Raw genomic sequence first — 20,352 nt, forward strand, 5'->3', positions numbered from 1 at the left:
GTGTATGTGTGTACATGTGTGTGTGTGTGTGTAATTTGTATGTATAATATATAAATAAAAAATGTATCTAGAAACTTTTATCTAAATATACAAATTATGCAAACACATTTTTTGTATGCAATTAATTACGACCAAAACAAAGAACAAGCGAGAGATGGTCTTACCCCGGGCCCGTTGTTCAAGGTGCAGCCTGAGAAACGCTTAGCCAGCAGTCCTTCGAAATTGGTGGTCCTCTGAATAGCAAAGAGCAAAAGTTTGACCTCAATCTCCCTGGCACGGGTTCTCATCAGCTTAGCCAGTTCGGTTCTGGTGGAACAAACGAAAAACAGACACACGGTAGTGAACGAAACATTACGGGCCAAGTAGGACTAAGGCTTCAGGTCAGTGCTTTTATGGGCCGGCATGCGCAGATGCCTGGTTTGGCTGTTAAACGAAACCACAGCAGACCACTGTTGTATTCGAAGGACAGATCCGGTTACAGCGCGCTTAAAAAGTGCTTCATTGCAAGAAAAAGTCGATCGAAATGGGCAAAATATGGTGGTGCTGTGTATGCGCTCTTATGTAAAGATTTGTCAAAAGGAGTAATATTTAGGATCGGATTACAATAGACCTCAAGCGTTCTTTCCAGACACTGAGGGTTTATAATGTCTCTCTTGAGAGGAATCTGACTGAAAACACACACACAGTCTACTTCAGACTCGGTTCAAAGCTGCTACTGAAATTCCAGACGTCTTCTGCTCATCTACTACTGTATGTATAATCTTAAGTCTAAATAGATACATTTAATCTTCTGTACAGAGGTGCATACAAGCATTGTTGTGAGGTGCTGTACCTGGTTATGTGACAGAACTCTACTGCGATGCGTTCTGTCATGCACCACTCCTCGGGAAACATTCGCCCATACTTCTCTTCATAGTCTACTAGCTGGCGTTTAATCCATGCATAGCGGCGGTCTATCTTGTCAAGCCATGCCACCTGTACCCAAGATAAACAGATAATACACCTTCAGCGCACAGCATACAGAATACAAGATTAAGAATACAAGGTGAAAGGTCACACACACATCCTGGTTCTCCTGGAAGAGCACTAGGTATTCAGAAAGGTGTTGTCTGATGAACTTTTTGATGATCTCTTGCTTAATACGAGGATCCAGGACATTTGCTACCAAGCAGGCATCTCGGAGAACAATGCTAGGACCTCCAGATTTCTGTAAACGACAAATCAAATGATTTACATTAAATCAGTTGCAGAACCTTTAGGATTAATGTATTAATGTAAGGAATGCATTGCAGGGATGTACCTTTGACCCCTGTGCAGGAAAAGTCTCCTCAAAATCAGCCAATATCTGTGTACCAAGCTCGCTTTGTGCTGCTTTAACCCTGAGGAGAGGCAAACAGATGGGTGAGATTGTTTTACAAGACACCTGGTAGCAACAAAACGACCTGATGCCCATTGAGGTTTTAAAAGCTACCCCATTGTGTTATTCCTAGCATACCATGTCTCAAAAATCAGAGACTTATCCCATAAAACCAATCCCAAGAGTTTGGATGACCCACAATTTGATGAGTAAAAGATACTCTTTTCATTTCTGGATCAGTTGTTGGCATGAACCAGACTGCATACACGTGCCATCCAAAGTAAACAAGAAGATAGACTAAGAGAGTGAAAGGGATGGAGACACATGCGCTTGCCAGTCAGCTACCAGTCTGTTCCCTCACAATACTGTCTGAACCGCAGCACATCCTTCAGCTGCTGTCCTTGATCAAACATCTTTGCCACACCTTTAAACCATCCAGACATATCCATTTAGGGACAGTTGGGCTTGGAACGTAAACGTCACATTTTTCCATATTTGTCCAGAACTTATATCCAATTAGACTGTACCGTCACTTCCTCACTCCATAAATGTGTTAAAAAAATATATGATCTTATTGTGCACTAAAAACAAATGCGAGCTAATATTATTCACAGTACACAATAAATACCAAGGTCTAATCCTTCATCAACTCCAATCTTTTTGTAAGCCAAACAATAAATGAAAATAGTCACGCTGCAGACTACAGAGGCACTTAAATGTACCACGGATACATGCTTTTCCAGATAAACATGGAAAATGAAACTGGAACAATCAGAGGAATCGTTTTTCCACATCAAACACACCCTTCCTTGCCATCTGCTTATGAACCAATAGCTTTAGCAAAGCATCCAAAATAAACAAGCAATGGGAAGCAGAGAATCACAAGGACTATAGAGGCCTTCTTTCCTAACAAAAGGGCCCAGTCTCTGGGCCAGCAGGGGATGGGGATCGCACCACCCAGCCAGAGAGAGCTCCACCTCCGAGAAGGGCCTGAAAGAAAGAGCTGCTTTCCGCTGGGAGAAAAGGCCAAAGTGGAAAAAGTAAATAAAGAGACACTGTGGAACAGATTTCCTTCCTGCGCTGCATCTCTGGTAAACATAAACAGGATCCAAAGAGACTCAGCGCCACTGAATTACAACAGGCATTCAGTCATATAAACAACAGTGTCCGTTTATCACTGGGTCGGGTGATCTGATTTTAAGTGGTCAGATGGGACGGATCGCTATTTACACCTGGTAGTAACAGGAGTCTTAAATGTGACCACTCATAATTTGATGTTGTTAAGGAGGGGAAATATATTCCATTTTAAAAACACAAATGTGGTCCAAATGATTTTTGTTATTGTAGTTCAGTACTAACTACTAGTTATCTAGTCAATTAAAAGAAAACGCTTCCCTGCCAATGACGAGTTTTTACGGCAATCCATATTTCCGCTATTATCCAATAGGTGGCACTTTTACCCAACTTTTAAAGCACTAAATCATCTACGGATCCAAAAGCAGTAAATAATATGTATGTTTTGATAATCTTTGTGAATTTGATCTCTAAAAAAGTCCTTTAAAAAAATGCAATTTTCACAGCGTTTTGTTCAAAGTGTGGTATTTTTGAAGAAACCTACTAATATTTGAGAGTTGATAAAAAAGAACAAAAAAATGAAGATAGGATGAAACTTCTTTGGTTTAAAAACAGAATGTATGTTCTTTCATTTGAAAAGATGTCTCATTTGATGGAAAATTTTCTGGAAAGCATTCAACTTTTGTGAAAATCATAAAAGTGTGCTTACTGACGACTTTTTTAAAAACACTGGAGAGAAAAGAGTTAAAGGGACACTCCACTTTTTTGAAGATACGCTAATTTTCCAGCTCCCCTAGAGTTAAACATTTGATTCTTACTGTTTTGGAATCCATTCAGCTGATCTCCGGGTCTGGCGCTAGCACTTTTAGCATAGCTTAGCATAATCCATTGAATCTGATTAGACCATTAGCATCCTGCTAAAAAGAGTTTCAATATTTTTCCTATTTAAACTTGACTTTTCTGTAGTAACATCGTGTACTAAGACCGATAGAAAATTATAAGTTGCAATTTTTAGGCAGATATGGCTAGGAACTATACTCTCATTCTGGCGTAATAATCAAGGACTTTGCTGATGTAACATGGCTGCAGCAGGTGTAGTAATATTGCGCACTGCCCGAAAATAGTCCCCTTGGTTACCTTCAATGGGAGGGGACTATTTTCGTGCAGTGTGTAATGTCACATAATAACTGCATGATGATATCAGACATGAACAAATTCACATGTATGTACATAAGCACTGTATGTATGTTCTTTTTGTTTAAGGCCACATGTACTACCTGTAAAGTTTAAAATTCATGTCTGAACACAAAGGTGGATTGATAGGACGAGTCTATAAGTCCTCACCTCTCTGAAAGCTGGCGTATCTGCGGGATGCCCATGTACTTTTGAAAGTGCTCCAGTACATTGACCACACCCTGAAGGAGGTTGGCCACCTCCCCATACTGCCTCTTTCGAGTCATGGCTCTGCAAAGAAACAAACAAATAAACAAACAAGGTGCAAGACTACTACTAACCAGAAGCACTAAACCAGCAGCAACTACTGTTACGCTTGGGTCATAAACCTAGTCTACACATACTCAAGGGAGTCCACACCGCCGGCCAGCATGTGCAGGTGATTGAGGGTAGTTATAGAGGTTGTCAGGTGACGCTTTGCATGGTCCAACTGCTTGATGTCCCGTGTGATCTCCTTGACCTGGAGGAGAGCAACGTTTTAGTTACCTTTACATTTTTCCAACATGTTTAGAATGAGGACAAAGCTTTGCTATTGTTCCCCATCTCATACTGCAAGCCAATCCCTGCCCTTCCTCTGACCTGCACTGCATTACTTTCACAGATGGCCACTACATTACCATGGACTCCAAGAGAGCTGTGGATAAAACCACAGGATGTCACAGTGCCTTAGTTACCCACCCTGCTAGGGTTAGGGTGGGGGTGAACGGCTATTTACTGTGGGTCGACTTTCAGGCCTTAAACGACTAGGCTCCTGTCTGGAGGGCTTATTTTTACTCACCATTTGCTCCGATTTCTCCGCTTTGTCTTTGATGTCTTTGATTTTGCCAAAGAGCTGCTGGATGGCTTTCTGCGCCTCCTCCAGCGCCTGAAAGAAAAGACAAAGATCTAAAATGACCCAAACGGCACGGCAGTAGCATTACAGCTGGCTGTCAGGGCCAATGTTTTCCGAGTCTGCTGTATCAGCAACCCGAAGTTCACTGGCATGAGTTGAGTTTATGTTGGGTTAGGTTCATCTCTTTCAAACTAGTTGATTAGAAAAACAGACTCTCAACCTAAATCCCTCCTCCACATCAAAAGCAATTATTAATTGAGCTCATATTTAATAGAAAAACACGAGCCGGATCCAAGGGTGAACTGAGATGAAGATTTAATGTACATGCTAACTGCCTGGCCTCCTGACCCTATATTATTTTTAGTGGGAAGATGTATGTGCTTCAGATGGGTGGGGACCTAACCGCACAGCCTGTTGAAACCATTGCATTTTACTCTACATTCTTGTTGGCCAAGCGGATGCACTCTTGGCCCTTTCACATGTTCCCCACCTGATCCCACCACTTCACAAGGTTCCTGATGGGGTCTGATTTTCCCGGTCACAGAGTCACAGCCAATGGCATATCCCTCAAACAGGCAGTGTATGGACTATGACTATGCATAATTGCTACCATGCAGTTTTATTGCACTAGATGAGTGGGAACACTGGCTGCTGCCAATGTAAGAAAGATGTGCCTGTGTGAAAAGTGAAGAGACTTTGGCCTCCTCCCTTCCTTCTCTCTTTCGCAGGCAGATGGAATGCTAACAGCCGGCACCAGCTGCCCCCTGGAATTTACCACTTTTACAAGTCTCCTCAAAAACACAGAGACACTCTCTGAGTTTCACACACACAGACACAGTGTTGAAAACGACGCATCCCTCTTTGAGCAAAATAATTCTTTGAATTGCACTATTGTGAGAATGGTCCAAGGTCATGCCAAGACTTTCACCACTTTGGATGAAGTCCTCGAACTCAGGCCACATCTACTCAGGCTGGCCTCCAGCTGAAAAGATTCACATTAAATGAGAGGAAGCAGGTTTCTGAGGTTGTAAGCACTGCTTGTTGGAGGACAGTCCTGGATCTCCTTATCTCCTGATACTCTCTGATCGGAGAGTTTATTTGGCTCTGGCAGGAAGCAGAGCAGCTGCCACGCATGTGGACTCTATTTGCAGTTTGGGGATGTTTTTCCCCAGATGGTTTAGGACGATGTGCATCTTGGAATGCCTGCTACATTTCCCTATAGTGTAAAAAAAATCAACTACACAATGCTGTAGATGCTTTGAGAAAAATGGTGAATGAAAACACGTCGATCATAATGACAGTTTAATGGCTGTTGACAGGCAGGAATGAGACTGTATGATTATTTCATCTGTGAATATGCCGTCAATCACGTACAGCATTCCCCACATGCACAATTGCTGATTATCCTACTGATTATCTAGGATATAATTGTTTCCTAAAAGGCAGGAGAGAGATAGTGAAGTTAAAAGCCTCATTGTCCCCTTCTAAACTTAACCCTTTATTGCACAGTGTTCGCTCAGGGTTACCAATTTTCTTTCATTTGTACATACTGGACACATCCTTAATGTCACTGTTAGATTAAAAAAAGTTAAAAATATGTACCACAGTTGTCACTGAGGCAGTACCCTTTAAAAAGGTCCTAATATTAGGTACAGATATGTATACATTTGGTAGCAATATGTGCCATTAAGATACTAATATGAACTCTTTGGGTGTGTCGAATAATCCAGGACTATCCCTAGTTATATTATGACATTTAAGTAGTTTTTAGAAGCAACCCTTGGAAAAAAACAATACTGTTGTGCATCTTGAGACAAAACAATGGCACTGATATATTTTAAGATGTACTGTATGTAATTTTGAAATTAAGGCAGCTCAAACATGCATTTTAGGGGTAAATATTCTGACTAGGATAATGCTTGCTATGCTTTTTAATGAATTACAGTGAAATGCCGCAACATTCAAAAGCCAGAGGGCGCTCTTGTGCAGAAACTCAATATGGGCCGCAGAAGAAGAACCATACACACTCCAGCCCTGCGTTCTAGTTCGTTTTTTTTATTACCTTTCCTCCCTAACTTCCCTCAGTCTCGTTCACTCGGATGTACGTCATTGCTTACGTTGTACGAGTGCCCACTACTGCTAGAACACTTGAAGTGGGTTCAAATGGATCGCCCTAAGCCCTTGATCACTTGGAAAGTGGAGACCGCCCCCTCCATGTGCAAAGCGCGAGTTGCTGAAGTGATGTCACAATCGTGTTGCATTGTGGGATATGAAGCTGCATGAAGTGTACATATGAAGCAGATTCGCTCTCTCGGTCAAAATCGAGGGAGCGAGGGTCTGTCCATACAAATTTCCCTCGTCCACTTAGGCATATATTGCTGTTCTTCAAACCTTTTCAGGTATTTTCATGATAATAAAGAACATAATGATTATGTTTGACAAGTGTTGTTTTTTCAAATGCATGTTATAAACGACTCAAATTAACAGTGATTTCAGATCGAAAAGGACTTACTGATCAAAAGCCGTAGTACATGAAATACCTGTAAAAAATATCGGCTGTGCTATTCAGAATAGTTATTGTATTTTTTGTGTATTATGAGTGTGGCAGCAACACAGTCTCATGTAGATGCGTATAAATAGCACAAAGAGTGAAAATCGTGCAATACATACGCCAAATTCCAATTTGGCGCGCACATGACACGCCAGTCCCTCCCATTGACTTAAATGGTTCTTTTTTGTCATTTTATTTATTGGTTTCTCATTTTTTTCTGTTTTTAAAGCCATTTTCACTTGGGTTTAGGGTTAGATTTGCGATTTGCAGCTTAAGGAGGTTATTTAATATATGGGTTTTCCATGTTTTTGTCTATTTTTAAGCCTTGGTCGCTTGAAGTTGGGGTTAGAATTGGGATTTGGGTTATGATGTCATTTTTATGTAACAAAAAGTTGTCCTAACCCTAAACCCAAGCGACAATGGTTAAAAAATATCAAAAAAAAATTGAGAAACCAATAAATAAAATGACAAAAAAGATGCGCCATTTAAGTCAATGGGAGGGACTGGAATATCATATGCATGGCAAAGGGGAATTTGGTGTATGCATTGCACGTTTTTCACACTTCGTGCCATTTATACGCAACTCCGTGAGACTGGGGTGGTATATCGGTATTTATCGGAGCACCCCTAATTCTGACCATATTTTCTGACAGTGTATAGCATTTAAGAAAATTTTTTAAGTTCTTTGTATACAGTTCCTGTGCATATAACATGACTTTTATATTACATGAGAATAAAGTGGTTCATTGTGACAAGAAGACTTTGATTCAAGAAATGTGAACCAGACTGTAAAATCCAGGCTAAAGTCTCATAATCTTATTATGAGATTAGTAGCATCAAAGTTTGATGTCACTTATTGCCTGCACTTTAAATCCAGTCTTTGACATGCCCTTACTTAGTCAATATTAAAATATCAAGGTTATATTTTCACAGAATGTCCTTTATGTAGGATGATTTTATCTAGAAAACAGTCACAAAAAAGACAGCACAAATGTAATGAATCAATCTATAAGGACTGATACATGCAGTAAACCTTCCATCCTGTGTTTAGATTAAATATTTATACTACATTCTTGAGGAGGATCCTTCTCGGCATTCCTAATAAGCAACTCCAGACGCCAAAAACTACATGAGACATCCTGATCCCATCTGGCTCCCTGACAGCTATAAACTCTCATCTAAATGCTCCATCTGGAATCACAACATGGCAAAGTTTTTATATGGAACTTTCTACGGCATATACGGAAAATATACATTTATGTAAGACGTAAGGAATAGCGAAAGGAGAGACTCACCAAATCTGCACTAAATGCTTTGGCCTATTAATGACTTTCCTTTCAAGTTTCCCTGCATTGTGAAATGCTTTTCCACTTCAGAAAAAATATATAATAGGCTGTTGTCAGTGAGTTAACAATGTTGTGGAATAGCCATTTCCTCACACTGTAATGGATCTGATAAGCAGAAATTCCTTTTAGGAAAATTGGATACTTGACTATATTTTCTAGCTGACAAAGCCAGCCGTATAGTGTAAACAGTGATGAGCAAATCTGATTTTTATAGTAAAAGAGTAAATATAGAAAGCAGGCCAAAAGAGGAGTTTTTGGCCCAAAGGGTTTTAAACAGCGTGAACATCTGTCGAGTGTCTAATCTTTAAAAAAACTACATATCAGGCCCTCAGCTTCATTCACACTTCAAAGGCTCTGCCTTAGATGAGACTTACTGAAATGCCCAGTTTAACTTTGGCAATTTCTGCATCAGACGAGTACCTGAAAATACTCTCAGGACATACGCACATCCTTCCACACGACTCGTCCAGACAGCTAGAAATGTCATCAAGCAGACCCCAGAGATCCCGTTCCAGACGGGGATGTCTCCATCTCGCTGATAAATACTGCATAGACTAAACAAAAAAATGCTGCAGTGGGTCTTTCCAGTCCACTCCCTCCATCTCCACCATCACTCCCAGCCTCGAGATACATGTGTAATCCACACCTCCCAGTCGTTCCATCTGTTTAAAAAGGATTTTCCTCTGTTCCGTGGAAACATCTCAAAAGGTTACGGGCCATGAGACTCGCGACCCCGTGTTCATGGACAATCAATTTCCATGTGAAGTGCATCATGGGTAATTCAGGGCCAGCTGACCCCACTCACAGGTCTAAGCCACGCTCCCCGGCCCGCTCTACATCTTAATCAAGGGTCACATTTCACCTCAAGCCTGCCGTGCTGATTAGGAACAGATCTGTGTTGAATCAAGGTTTCCAAACCTTGTCCAAGAAATAGCAAAACACCAAACCACAATGTGGAATGGAATTGCTGCTGAGAAAAGGGAAATTCGGGGTAAAATGCACTTTCGTTTCCAGGAAGTGACAGCATTTGGGACTGGAAATGTGATGGCTGTTACTTCCAGATTTGTGAGATGGAAGAGATGCACAGGCTGGCCGTGGTGTTAAATGTCAAATTAAAGTGGAGACCGGTTTACCTCAGAAGAACAGTCAAGTGCTAATGCTGCACTTACCACTATAATTATTTAGTCATAGATGTACCAAAACTCAAAATAACTGAGGTAACACACTGAGACCAAAAGGAATCACCCTTCATAGCTTTTGGGTCTGTGTGAAGCTTGTTTCACAAAAATGCTTGTACATCTTGGATCCTAAGACTCCCAAAAAGCCAAATACGTCACAAATAGCAGAATACATTAGAAATCTGTTAAAGCCCATTAAAGTTGAGCTTTATCATCACAGCATTTTTGGCATAATGTTAATTACGCAGAAAAAAATATTAAACACAACTTGATTACTTTAATACCGAGCCCCTAAGGTGACATTTGAGTAAAAAAAAATCTAAAGTTTAGTTTCATGTGCGATAGTTTCACGAAACTAAACTTTATTTAATTTTTGCTCCATGTCTCCTTAGGGGCTTCGTACTTTAAAGTAATTACAGGGCTACACAAAAAAATAATTTCATTAAAGGGAACATATCATGAAAATCTGACATTTTCCATGTTTAAGTGCTATAATTGGGTCCCTGGTGCTTCTATCAACCTAGAAAATGTGAAAAATAACAACCCAGTAACTTAGTTTTGGTAAACAAATCTCTGCAAGCATGTAAAAAAATAGGTCAATGAAATTTGGCTCCCCCTGTGATGTCAGAAGGGGATAATACCGCCCCTTAATCTGCACTATCCAACCACTATCCAACTTGATCTCTGCACTAAATGGCAGTGCCGTGGTTGGATAGTGCAGAGATCAGCTCATTTGCATTTAAAAGGACACACCCAAAAATTGCAAATTTTTGCTTACACCCACAAAGTGGCGAATTTAACAGGTTATAATAAATTATCTTTATGGTATTTTAAGCTAAAACTTCACATATGTACTCTAGGGACACCGACAATTTATTTCACATCTTAAATAAGTCTTGTGAAATGTCCCCTTTAATTGTCAGTGTATATAGCCCTATTCGGACGGGATTAGTTTTACAGGGGGACCTCGGAGAAGCACGATCGTGCTTCTCAGAGGTCCTCTGTGTTTTTAGTCCCGTCCGAATCGGCCATGTCTGTGTTTTTCTCTGACGACCTCCGTAAGAATTCCAGAGCAATTTACCTACTGGTCCTCTGAGAAATTTAATCCCGTCCGGAAGCAAATGTCTGTGTTTGTTTGCCTGCAATATCTTTTGAAAACGCGGTTCATTTCGTGTTTTGGCCAACGTGATCTGCCGTAAGGTCTTACTAATGCGCGTATATTGTATTTATTGAGTCCCATTCATTCAGATATGGATATTATTTCGCATTCTGCAAAATAAAATAATTAAATCAAGATGACCTGAATATCAAACACTGTAATATCATTAACAATATAAGAAACTCCGTTCAAAGTTGCTCAACTCCGGAATCGTAATGTTAATTAATAAAGATAATAAATTGTTATTAATAATTATTTCTTTATTTCTTTGGGTTTATTATAAGCAGACATAAACGTGTTTATATAAAACACGTAAACTAACGTTTCTTTAGTAGGATTTGTATATTTTATTTTGATTTGTTAAAATTAAATTAATAAATTACATGTTCTGTCATAATTTTACATTTAAAGCTAAATATTAAACATTACAAACACGCGTATCCAGAGCACGTGCTCTTCTGCAACGCCCAAATGCATGAAACAGACACTCCCATCTCTGGAATAGCCTGCATCATTTTAATCCCGTCCGAATCGGTACATAAAATAACAGACGTCCTGGGGGACACATTGAAACCCAAACGTTGTTTGGAAAACTAATCCCGTCCGAATAGTGCTTTAGTGTAACAGTTTTTAAAAAGCTAAAGGACAACTTTAAATAACTTTCTGTAGTACATGACAAATGCCATAAATGCACATATCAATAGTACTTGTATTGGAGATTATGTATTAACCTGGAATGCTACTTTATTGTCAATTATCAGACTCCCAGATGTCCCAAACACATTCAAGCCTTAAAAAACATTAAATTCCTAAAATTTAGGGCAGTGCAAAAATCGTCTGGGATTCTCATGCGTGTTTCATCAGTAAAGCCGGTTCCTTGATTAGTATTAAATCACCATCAGCTGCTTTCAGATGGAGCGGCATTTACTACACAGAGCAATAGTTCACAGAGAAGCTAAATCGGGTTCGTAATCGAGGAAATTCGACTTCGATAATCTAAGCGATTTTGCCTAGCGTCTCAGTGAACTATGGCTCTGTGTAGTAAATGCCGCTCCATCTGAAAGCAGCTGATGGTGATTTAATACTAATAAGGGAACCGGCTTTACTGATGAAACACGCATGAGAATCACAGGCGATTTTTTCCACAGCCCTGTTAAAACTCATGGGGAAAAAGAGCTTTTATGTGTATTCTACTAGACTTAAAAGATTCACTTGAGTTATGATTAATTTATTAAAGGCGGAGTGCACAATTTCTGAAAAACGCTTTGGAAAAGGGAGTCGGGCCGACTACCAAGACACACTTGTAGCCAATCAACAGGTAGGGTTTGTGTCTACTAAACGACATCGTTGCCATGGTTGCATATGTGTGGGGCGGGTCTATCAAAAGAAGGTCCAGATTCTATTGGGGTAGGGGCGTGTTTGTTTAGGTGATTTAAAATGTCAACATTGGCTTTCAGAGATCATGGCCTTTAAGTCTCAACAGAACAGGTGATTAAACATGGATCTTACACAGTAAATAATTAACTAAATGACTCACCTGTCTGCCATCCTGTCCCACATTAGTCTGTCCCCTCACCACTGTCCTAATGTTGTCATCCAATCGTCTACAAAAATCAACAACAATTAGGAACTAATAACATCTCTTATATAAAAACAGTAAACAGTATACGGTCTAAAACTCACCTGATTTTAAGGCGTATGTTATTCACCACATCGTCTATATTCGCCAATGACTAAAAAAAACATAAGAATCATAATTATTTTTACACAATCATTATTCTCAATCATTACTACTTTATATTGTCAATATGAGTGACTCCGATTACAGAGAGAAAGTAGCGCTCTCTAGTGGTCAACAGAGAGCAAAGAAATGGGATCACACTAATTATTATATTATATTATATTTTTAATTATTATATTTCAGCATTTTAGAAAAACATATACATATATAAAGCATAATAAAATAGAAATGAGTATAATAAACTCGTTGAAACTAATACATGCACTGCAAAAAATGATTTTCAAGAAAAAAAAATATTTTTGTCTTGTTTTCAGTAAAAATATCTTTACATTTTTTTAAATTAAGATGCTTTTTCTTGATGAGCAAAATGACTCAAGAAAATAAGTCTAGTTTTAGACCAAAAATATCAAATTTAAGTGATTGTGCCAATGGGGAAAGCAAATTTTTTATTGATTTTTTCGTGAATTTAGTGTTCAAGAAAAATTTTCAAGATTTTTTGCTTACCCCATTGGCAGATTTTTTTGCCTAAAAATATTGATATTTTCGGTCTAAAAACTAGACTTATTTTCTTGGGTCGTTTTGCTCATGAAGAAAAATGATCTTAATTTAAGAATTTGTAGATATTTTTACTGAAAACAAGACAAAAATACTAAGAAATTTTTTTCTTGAAAATATTTTTTTGCTGTGTGACACGACTTAAAAAAATCTAAAATAAATAATGTAAACTGTTTTCTGTTGGCATCTCTATTAGCCACCTCTTGCCTAGAATTGCATTAATTTTCTACAGGGATTTTATTAAGCAGCTTCTAGATGTATAACCCTAGAATGCTTTTCAAACAGTGCAAACTTTATTTTTGATATAAGAAACATCTCAGCAATTCTAATCATTTAAATGGTAGTAAATCCTCAAACATCATCACTATATCAATGTGCACTGGCCTTGTTATGGTGATCTACAGATAAAGACACAGACCATGATCTGTAATATAATGGCAACACTAATAATGATCAGAACTAAAGCTTTCACTTTCTTAAACACACAAAATGACTCAAAAATGTTTTGACAATTACGCATACAATATTATTCAGTTCAAGATTCACCTGTTCTGTTGGGAACAAGGTATTAATGTATTCAACAGCATTGAAATCAGCTCGATCCAAGGGGTCTTGGCTTGGGAAAACCTGGGAAAAAAACAGAAGGCTCAGGTACTTCAAGGTTGCTAAAGGTCTGTCTACACCTGAATAAATGAATCAAGATCATCAGCTGTATTATAAATTAACAAGAATACAGAAGACATAGCCATTACAGAGACATTTACATATCACCTGTTTCTTTACAGTCTTCTGTCTCTGCCTCTCAGGATAAACACTCGGGCGTTTAAATGTTATGATGACTAACATAGTGTTAGTTAATTTTTGTCTATATGTACGTCAAGTTGTTTTTTTACAAGTCCAGCCACCTTCCTATCAAAAAGCAAGTTAGCAAAAACAGATCTGCATTTTCTGTTTAGAACTGCTTGTTGAATCGCGGTGTGTTTTTACCGCAGCCATTCACAAAAAAATAAATGAATAAATAAGCAAAACATAAATAACACCTTACATTTTATTCGCGGTCTGTCAAACTGCTGTTAGGATCTGAGGAGTGGATGACAGCAGCAGCTGATAGCTTGTCTGCGCTGACTGGCCATTACAAATGAACATAAAACCAAACAAACAACGTTTTACCTGCTCAATCGCCAACTGCACTTCTGGAGTAAGGTGTAATATCGCCTCCAAATCTTCCACAAACTCTAATTCCTCATCTTCCATCATTTTGGACGGTAAAGAGTTGATTTATTTCCCTGTATCCGGTGCTGCTGACGTGAATACTTCTTTACCTGTGACGATGTGTAGAGACATGTGATTTATTAGCGCCCTCTATCGCACTGGAGAGTCAACACAAGCATTGAATGATCTTAGTAAGACGTTTGTTTATGGCAATCATTAGCACAAAGAGATTGTCAGATTACGAAGAAGTATGATATTTATATTCTTAAAATAAGATCAGTTTAAAAAAGCTGTTTTATTGCTTATATTTTCGTTGGCCATACATCTGTGCTACATTTGTTTGTGTTTGTATGGCCATTTGGAGTACACAATTTATTCTAGACATACGGTAGTTTATAATGTGACCTCTGTTCGCTAGCACTTCAGCTTAAAGATCAAGATTATTATAACTGCCAGGGCACCAAGACCCTGGCTGCTTTGTACTTTGTTTCTCAGATTGTAAATTATTAATCTTGTTACTCACTGAAATTACTTCTCAAAGCTCTCAGAAATAAATGCCACGAGACAGAAGATGCCTCAAGGGTGGTTAAACACTCTCTGCTTTAAAATGAGAGAGGGGTTGCCAAAGGCGAAAGATATTTTCACATGGTGAGTGAATGCAATCTTACACACATCTTACACTGTATGTACCACGAGTCAAACCGAATACAGCCAATGTTCACAGTCTGTCTTAATCACAGGCAACTTTTCAAGATTCTGCTTATGGGACAAAGCCTCTCAGCAATGATTTGTGGAACTGCTGTGACATCTCAGTATCTGGCTACCATTTACTACATGAATGCACCCATGCTCCAGAGCTTTATCAACTACACACTTCTTTGCATCACATATACTGTAGCATTGATGTTCAGGAAAGGTATGTTTAAAAAACCTAAAAATGTATATTTTATGTGAACTAAATTTTCTGCCTATAAAAAACAAACTAAAGCTAACTTTGTATAGCACTCATTGTATAATTGCCTCTCTAAGATTAATTGCTTTGTTGTTGTTTTCAACAATCTTTGGATAAAAATATAAATGAAGGCCTAAATTTATGTGAATGAATTCATCAGAAATTTTTATTTACTTATCTCAGTAGCATCTGTAGCCAATTCTGTTCTTTGTGTATTATATGATTAAAAAAACTGTGGTGATACAATTTTCTTTGGGATGTCATTTTCAAAATATCTCTCTTTAAATGTAGGTGATGGCAATATTTTGCAGATATTAAAGACTAAATGGTGGAAATATTTATTGTTGGGACTCATCGATGTTGAGGCAAATTATGCAGTTGTGAAAGCATACCAGTACACTACAATAACCAGCATACAGGTGACCGCTTTTTATCACAAAATAAATGTCTGTATACAGTACTCAAACAACTTGCAAGTACAACAAGGAAAAAAAGTATTGGAACGCCCTGCTATTTTGCAAGTTCTCCCATGCACTTAGAAATCATGGAGGGGTCTGAAATTGTCATCGTAGGTGCATGTCCACTGTGAGAAACATTATCTAAAAAAAATCACAATATATGATTTTTTTAAACTATTTATTTGTATGATACAGCTGCAAATAAGTATTTGAACACCTGCCTATTCGCCAGAATTCTGACCCTCAAAGACCTGTTAGTCTGCGTTTAAAATGTCCACCTCCACTTCATTTATTATCCTAAATTAGATGCACCGGTTTGAGGTTGTTAGCTGCATAAAGACACCTGTCCACCCCATACAATCAGTAAGAATCCAACTACTAACATGGCCAAGATCAAAGAGATGTACAAAGACCCTAGAGACAAAATTGTACACCTCCACAAGGCTGGAAAGAGCTACAGGGAAATTGCCAAGCAGCTTGGTGAAAAAAGGTCCACTGTTAGAGCAATCATTAGAAAATGGAAGAAGCTAAACATGATTGTCGATCTCCCTCGTACTGGGACTGCATGCAAGATCTCACCTTGTGGGGTCTCAATGATCCTAAGAAAGGTGAGAAATCAGCCCATAACTACACGGGAGGAGCTGGTCAATGACCTAAAAGAGCTGGGACCACCGTTTCCAAGGTTACTGTTGGTAATACACTAAGACGTCATGGTTTTAAATCATGCATGGCACGGAAGGTTCCCCTGCTTAAACCAGCACATGTCCAGGCCCGTCTTAAGTTTGCCAATGACCATTTGGATGATCCAGAGGAGTCATGGGAGAAAGTCATGTAGTCAGATGAGACCAAAATAGAACTTTTTGGTCATAATTCCACTAAAATGTTTGGAGGAAGAAGAATGATGAGTACCATCCCAAGAACACCATCCCTACTGTGAAGCATGGGGGCTGTAGCATCATGCTTTGGGGGGTTTTTCTGCACATGGGACAGGGCGACTGCACTGTATTAAGGAGAGGAAGATCGGGACCATGTATTGCGAGATTTTGGGGAACAACCTCCTTCCCTCAGTTACAGCATTGAAGATGGGTCAAGGCTCAGTCTTCCAACATGACAATGACCCGAAGCACACCGCCAGGATAACTTAGGAGTGGCTCTGTAAGAAGCATATCAAGGTTCTAGCGTGGCCTAGCCAGCCTCCAGACCTAAACCCAATAGAGAATCTTTGGTGGGAGCTCAAACTCCGTGTTTCTCAGCGACAGACCAGAAACCTGACTGATCTAGATCTGTGTGGAGGAGTGGGACAAAATCCCTCCTGCAGTGTGTGCAAACCTGGTGAAAAACTACCGGAAATGTTTGACCTCTGTATGTAATTGCAAACAAAGGCTACTGTACCAAATATTAACATTGACTTTCTCAGGTTTTCAAATGCTTATTTGCAGCTGTATCATATAAATGAATAGTTAAAGAGGATCATACATTGTGATTTCTGGATTTTTTTGGATTGTGTCTCTCACGGTGGACATGCACCTACTACGATGACCATTTCAGACCCCTCCATGATTTCTAAGTGGGAGAACTTGCAAAATAGCACGGTGTTCAAATACTTATTTTCCTCACTGTATATTTTGTTGCATGCATGTTTGGTCTTGCAACACACTGATTTTATTTCTAACATCTAACTTGAGTAACTGGTCTCATTCACTGTATTTCAGCTTCTGGACTGCTTTGTTATCCCAGTTCTGATGGTCTTATCCTGGTTCATTTTAAAGACTCGCTATAAGGCCATTCACTATGTGTCTGTGTGCGTTTGTCTGGCTGGTGTGGGAGCCATGGCCGGAGCTGACATCCTCAGTGGTCAGGACCAGGGATCTTGTAAGAACCCAGCTTGAAAGGCCAGCATCATATCAAATGATGTTTTTTTAGCACTGCTGTCTTTGGAGCATAGCATGTAATGTGTAAAACCTCATCATTATTCATTTCTGTCTCAACAGCAAGTCACATTCTTCTTGGAGATGGTCTGATTCTTATCAGTTCTACTCTGTATGCCATTTCTAATGTGTGCCAGGAGTACACAGTGAAGAATTTGAGCAGGGTTGAGTTTCTGGGCATGGTGGGACTCTTTGGAACCATCATCAGTGGAATTCAACTGTAAGATATGTTGGTTTGATAATTGCAGCAGGCGTATTTATTTGCAATACACACTTATAAGTAACAGTATATGGTGTATAATGTATATGTTTTTAAGAGTGTAGTTCTAAGTGAGCTACTTGCATCATACACACCCCTGCTCTTCTTCTTTTGCAGAGGCATTGTTGAACATATAAACGTGTCTAAAATTCAATGGACATGGGAAATCGGTAAAGTATGCCAATGAATGATTTATTTACAGTTATTACATGGCTCGTTGGAATGCTTGATTCTGATTGGTCTGCCACGACATTTGCAGGTTTAGTTTATTATTACACAAAATAAAATAAAAAATAGTGCGTTCGTGACATTTGAACTTTTTGTTTTATCCTAAAACCAGATTATAAAATTTGTTAAAAATGAGCAGATAAAATATTTAAATCAATATTTAATGTTTCTTAACTTACTTTTAAGGTAAATAAATGTGTGATAAGCTGGATAATGTACAGACAACCGGTTCCCAAATAGCAAGCAACCATTAGCAACCATAAAAAAATGTTAAAATTGTTGATATGTAAATGTTAATTCCATTGAATCAATATCACATTTCCATTAATGTTGGGAAAGTATTGAGATTTCAACAAACCACAGTTGTGGTGATCAGTGTTTGCTTTAGTTGGGCCCTTGACTCTTGTGTTTAAAGCACAAGATCTAATGTGATCAAGTAATTTAATTGTTGTAGATTTAACTAAATAATATTTTTTTGTTTGTGTGCTGTGTTTGTAATGTGTAAAAATTGAATGATACATTGCTAGTTGGAAATAGTGTCGGTCTGTTATTTTCGGAATCATAAAAACACACTTAGAAGATTAAACTACTACTACTGAATCAATCTCCGACATCATGAATCAGTCTATGAAACTCATGAGTGGTGACAATCAACAAAAGAAAGCTTCATGCTGCAATGCATGATTTTCATTGTTGAGATTTGTAGGATGAGGATAATTTTCAGTTTACTTTGTCACAGTGCATTTACAAACCAGAACAATTATAAGAGTTACAAAAGAATCAAATTTATAATGTAAAGCAGCTTAATTTGATCTCATCTTGACGTCTTCCTAAAAAACAACAAACTTTAACCTAACTTTGAAATGCATCTTTCTTTTCCAATGCACACGTGTTTCTACTTAAACACATATGAATCCTGAAGAATGAAAAGAACGATTTAACTGCACAAAAGTCAAGAATCAAGCACCTAACTAAAGCAAACACTGATCACCATAATGGTGGTTTATTGAAATCTCAATATGTTTTCAGTATTAATAAAGGGTGCAAACGTGATATTTATTCACTTGGGATTAACGTTGACAAATCAACCATTTATAAAATTATTAAAATGGTTGCTTACTATCTGGGTTGTTATCACGAAGGCCCTTGATACAAGACCACTTCGGGGCATATTTATTCGATAACAACTGGCTACCTTTTACGTTATCCCTAATTTAAACAGGTCAGTGACATACAGAAGTTGTACTCATCATGCATTTGAAAACTTTATAAAGATGTGCTTCAACTCTCTCCTCAGCTCTTGTCTTGGCTGGATATTCACTATGCATGTATGGCTTTTATAGCATGATGCCTGTGGCGGTAGAGCTGTCCAGCGCCACAGCGGTCAATCTATCCCTGCTCACTGGAGACATCTTCAGTCTGTTTTTTGGAATCTTTTTGTTTCAATATAATGTAAGTAAAAACTTTATTTATATAGGCTACTAGATAGAAAGCGAGGATAGTTATTTCAACAGAGGTCTCTGGAATGTGCTCACCTTCTGTTTTCATCCTCCTCAGTTTTCCGGACTATATGTTGTATCACTGGTGGTGATCCTATTTGGTTTCATCGCGTTCAATGTCGTCCCAGTGTCTTATCTGGAAGGATCTGACAATCCCACCACTGGGCCTGATAATGGGAACACTCAGGAATGTGTGGATGAGATGACATGTGAACATACAGATCTGGAGAAAGATCAGATCAAGAACAGGCCTGATGAAATACAGTCAGAGTGTGTTGTTATAAACAGTGCTAAAATGTAGTGTAGCTTTAATAAACTATGTACATAAACAGGCAATAGAGTTTTTTTTATAGTTTATTTACCCTTATAAATTACCAGCAGTCCTTTAGGAACTAACAATGGTGTTTTGTTACGAGATTGTTTTATTGCATTTTGTATTATTAGCTAAATTACATCTTTCATCTAACATTATTGTTATAGTAGATGTGTGGATGCTATTGTTGTCAACTAATATATATACTGATAGTAGAGTGAAGTGTTTGGTGAAATGTAATCCCTAATAAAACACAATTTGTTATTCTTCTTTTAAACTAGTATGAACAAGCTATGTCGTCATACATTAGTATTACAGTACAGTAGATAAGGAAAGTACAATTTCCCATACAAGATATTTAGTTTGATGTATGAGGTGAGTGTCATTAGTCCTGAATATCAATGACTGAAATGTTCTTTATTGTCACATTTATAAATATCATAAATATATCATTAATATATTCTTGTTTTTATATGT

General features: G+C 38.3%; 2 protein-coding genes across 3 annotated transcripts in view; one reads left to right on the plus strand and one right to left on the minus strand.

Moving 5' to 3' along the window:
• The window catches only part of vps53 (VPS53 subunit of GARP complex), a 29,973-nt gene extending 15,602 nt beyond the window's left edge, over window positions 1-14,371 (minus strand). The window contains exons 1-11 of the mRNA XM_055196592.2: window positions 14,197-14,371; window positions 13,573-13,653; window positions 12,414-12,463; window positions 12,268-12,334; window positions 4,443-4,529; window positions 4,009-4,124; window positions 3,776-3,895; window positions 1,301-1,379; window positions 1,064-1,207; window positions 833-975; window positions 165-306 (exon numbers count right to left, since the gene is read on the minus strand). Coding sequence (XP_055052567.2) covers window positions 165-306; window positions 833-975; window positions 1,064-1,207; window positions 1,301-1,379; window positions 3,776-3,895; window positions 4,009-4,124; window positions 4,443-4,529; window positions 12,268-12,334; window positions 12,414-12,463; window positions 13,573-13,653; window positions 14,197-14,283 — 1,116 coding nt within the window. The 5' untranslated portion in view covers window positions 14,284-14,371. The remainder of the gene's footprint in view (window positions 1-164; window positions 307-832; window positions 976-1,063; window positions 1,208-1,300; window positions 1,380-3,775; window positions 3,896-4,008; window positions 4,125-4,442; window positions 4,530-12,267; window positions 12,335-12,413; window positions 12,464-13,572; window positions 13,654-14,196) is intronic.
• slc35f2l (info solute carrier family 35 member F2, like) lies at window positions 14,362-20,165 on the plus strand. 2 transcript variants are annotated; one of them, XM_055196595.2, is made up of 9 exons: window positions 14,362-14,486; window positions 14,780-14,886; window positions 14,979-15,154; window positions 15,482-15,609; window positions 17,361-17,520; window positions 17,640-17,796; window positions 17,953-18,005; window positions 19,361-19,515; window positions 19,621-20,165. In XM_055196595.2, exons 1-9 carry the CDS (start codon window positions 14,421-14,423, stop codon window positions 19,861-19,863), a joined length of 1,245 nt encoding a protein of 414 aa, XP_055052570.2. In that variant the 5' UTR covers window positions 14,362-14,420; the 3' UTR covers window positions 19,864-20,165. The 2 variants fall into 2 exon arrangements, with proteins under 2 accessions (XP_055052570.2, XP_055052571.2); XM_055196596.2 differs by having other exon boundaries at window positions 14,393-14,429.
• The last annotated feature ends 187 nt before the right edge of the window (window positions 20,166-20,352 follow it).

The sequence above is a fragment of the Misgurnus anguillicaudatus genome, chromosome 24, assembly GCF_027580225.2.
Source record: "Misgurnus anguillicaudatus chromosome 24, ASM2758022v2, whole genome shotgun sequence".
NCBI lineage: Eukaryota > Metazoa > Chordata > Actinopteri > Cypriniformes > Cobitidae > Misgurnus > Misgurnus anguillicaudatus.

Excerpts from the sequence above, each read along its gene's own strand:
- slc35f2l (XM_055196595.2), top strand. The coding sequence starts at position 14,421 with ATGATCTTAGTAAGACGTTTGTTTATGGCAATCATTAGCACAAAGAGA. Across the intron at positions 14,487-14,779 it reads GATTGTCAGATTACGAAGAA|CTCTCAGAAATAAATGCCAC; the intron begins GTATGATATTTA and ends TACTTCTCAAAG. Across the intron at positions 15,610-17,360 it reads CTACAATAACCAGCATACAG|CTTCTGGACTGCTTTGTTAT; the intron begins GTGACCGCTTTT and ends ACTGTATTTCAG.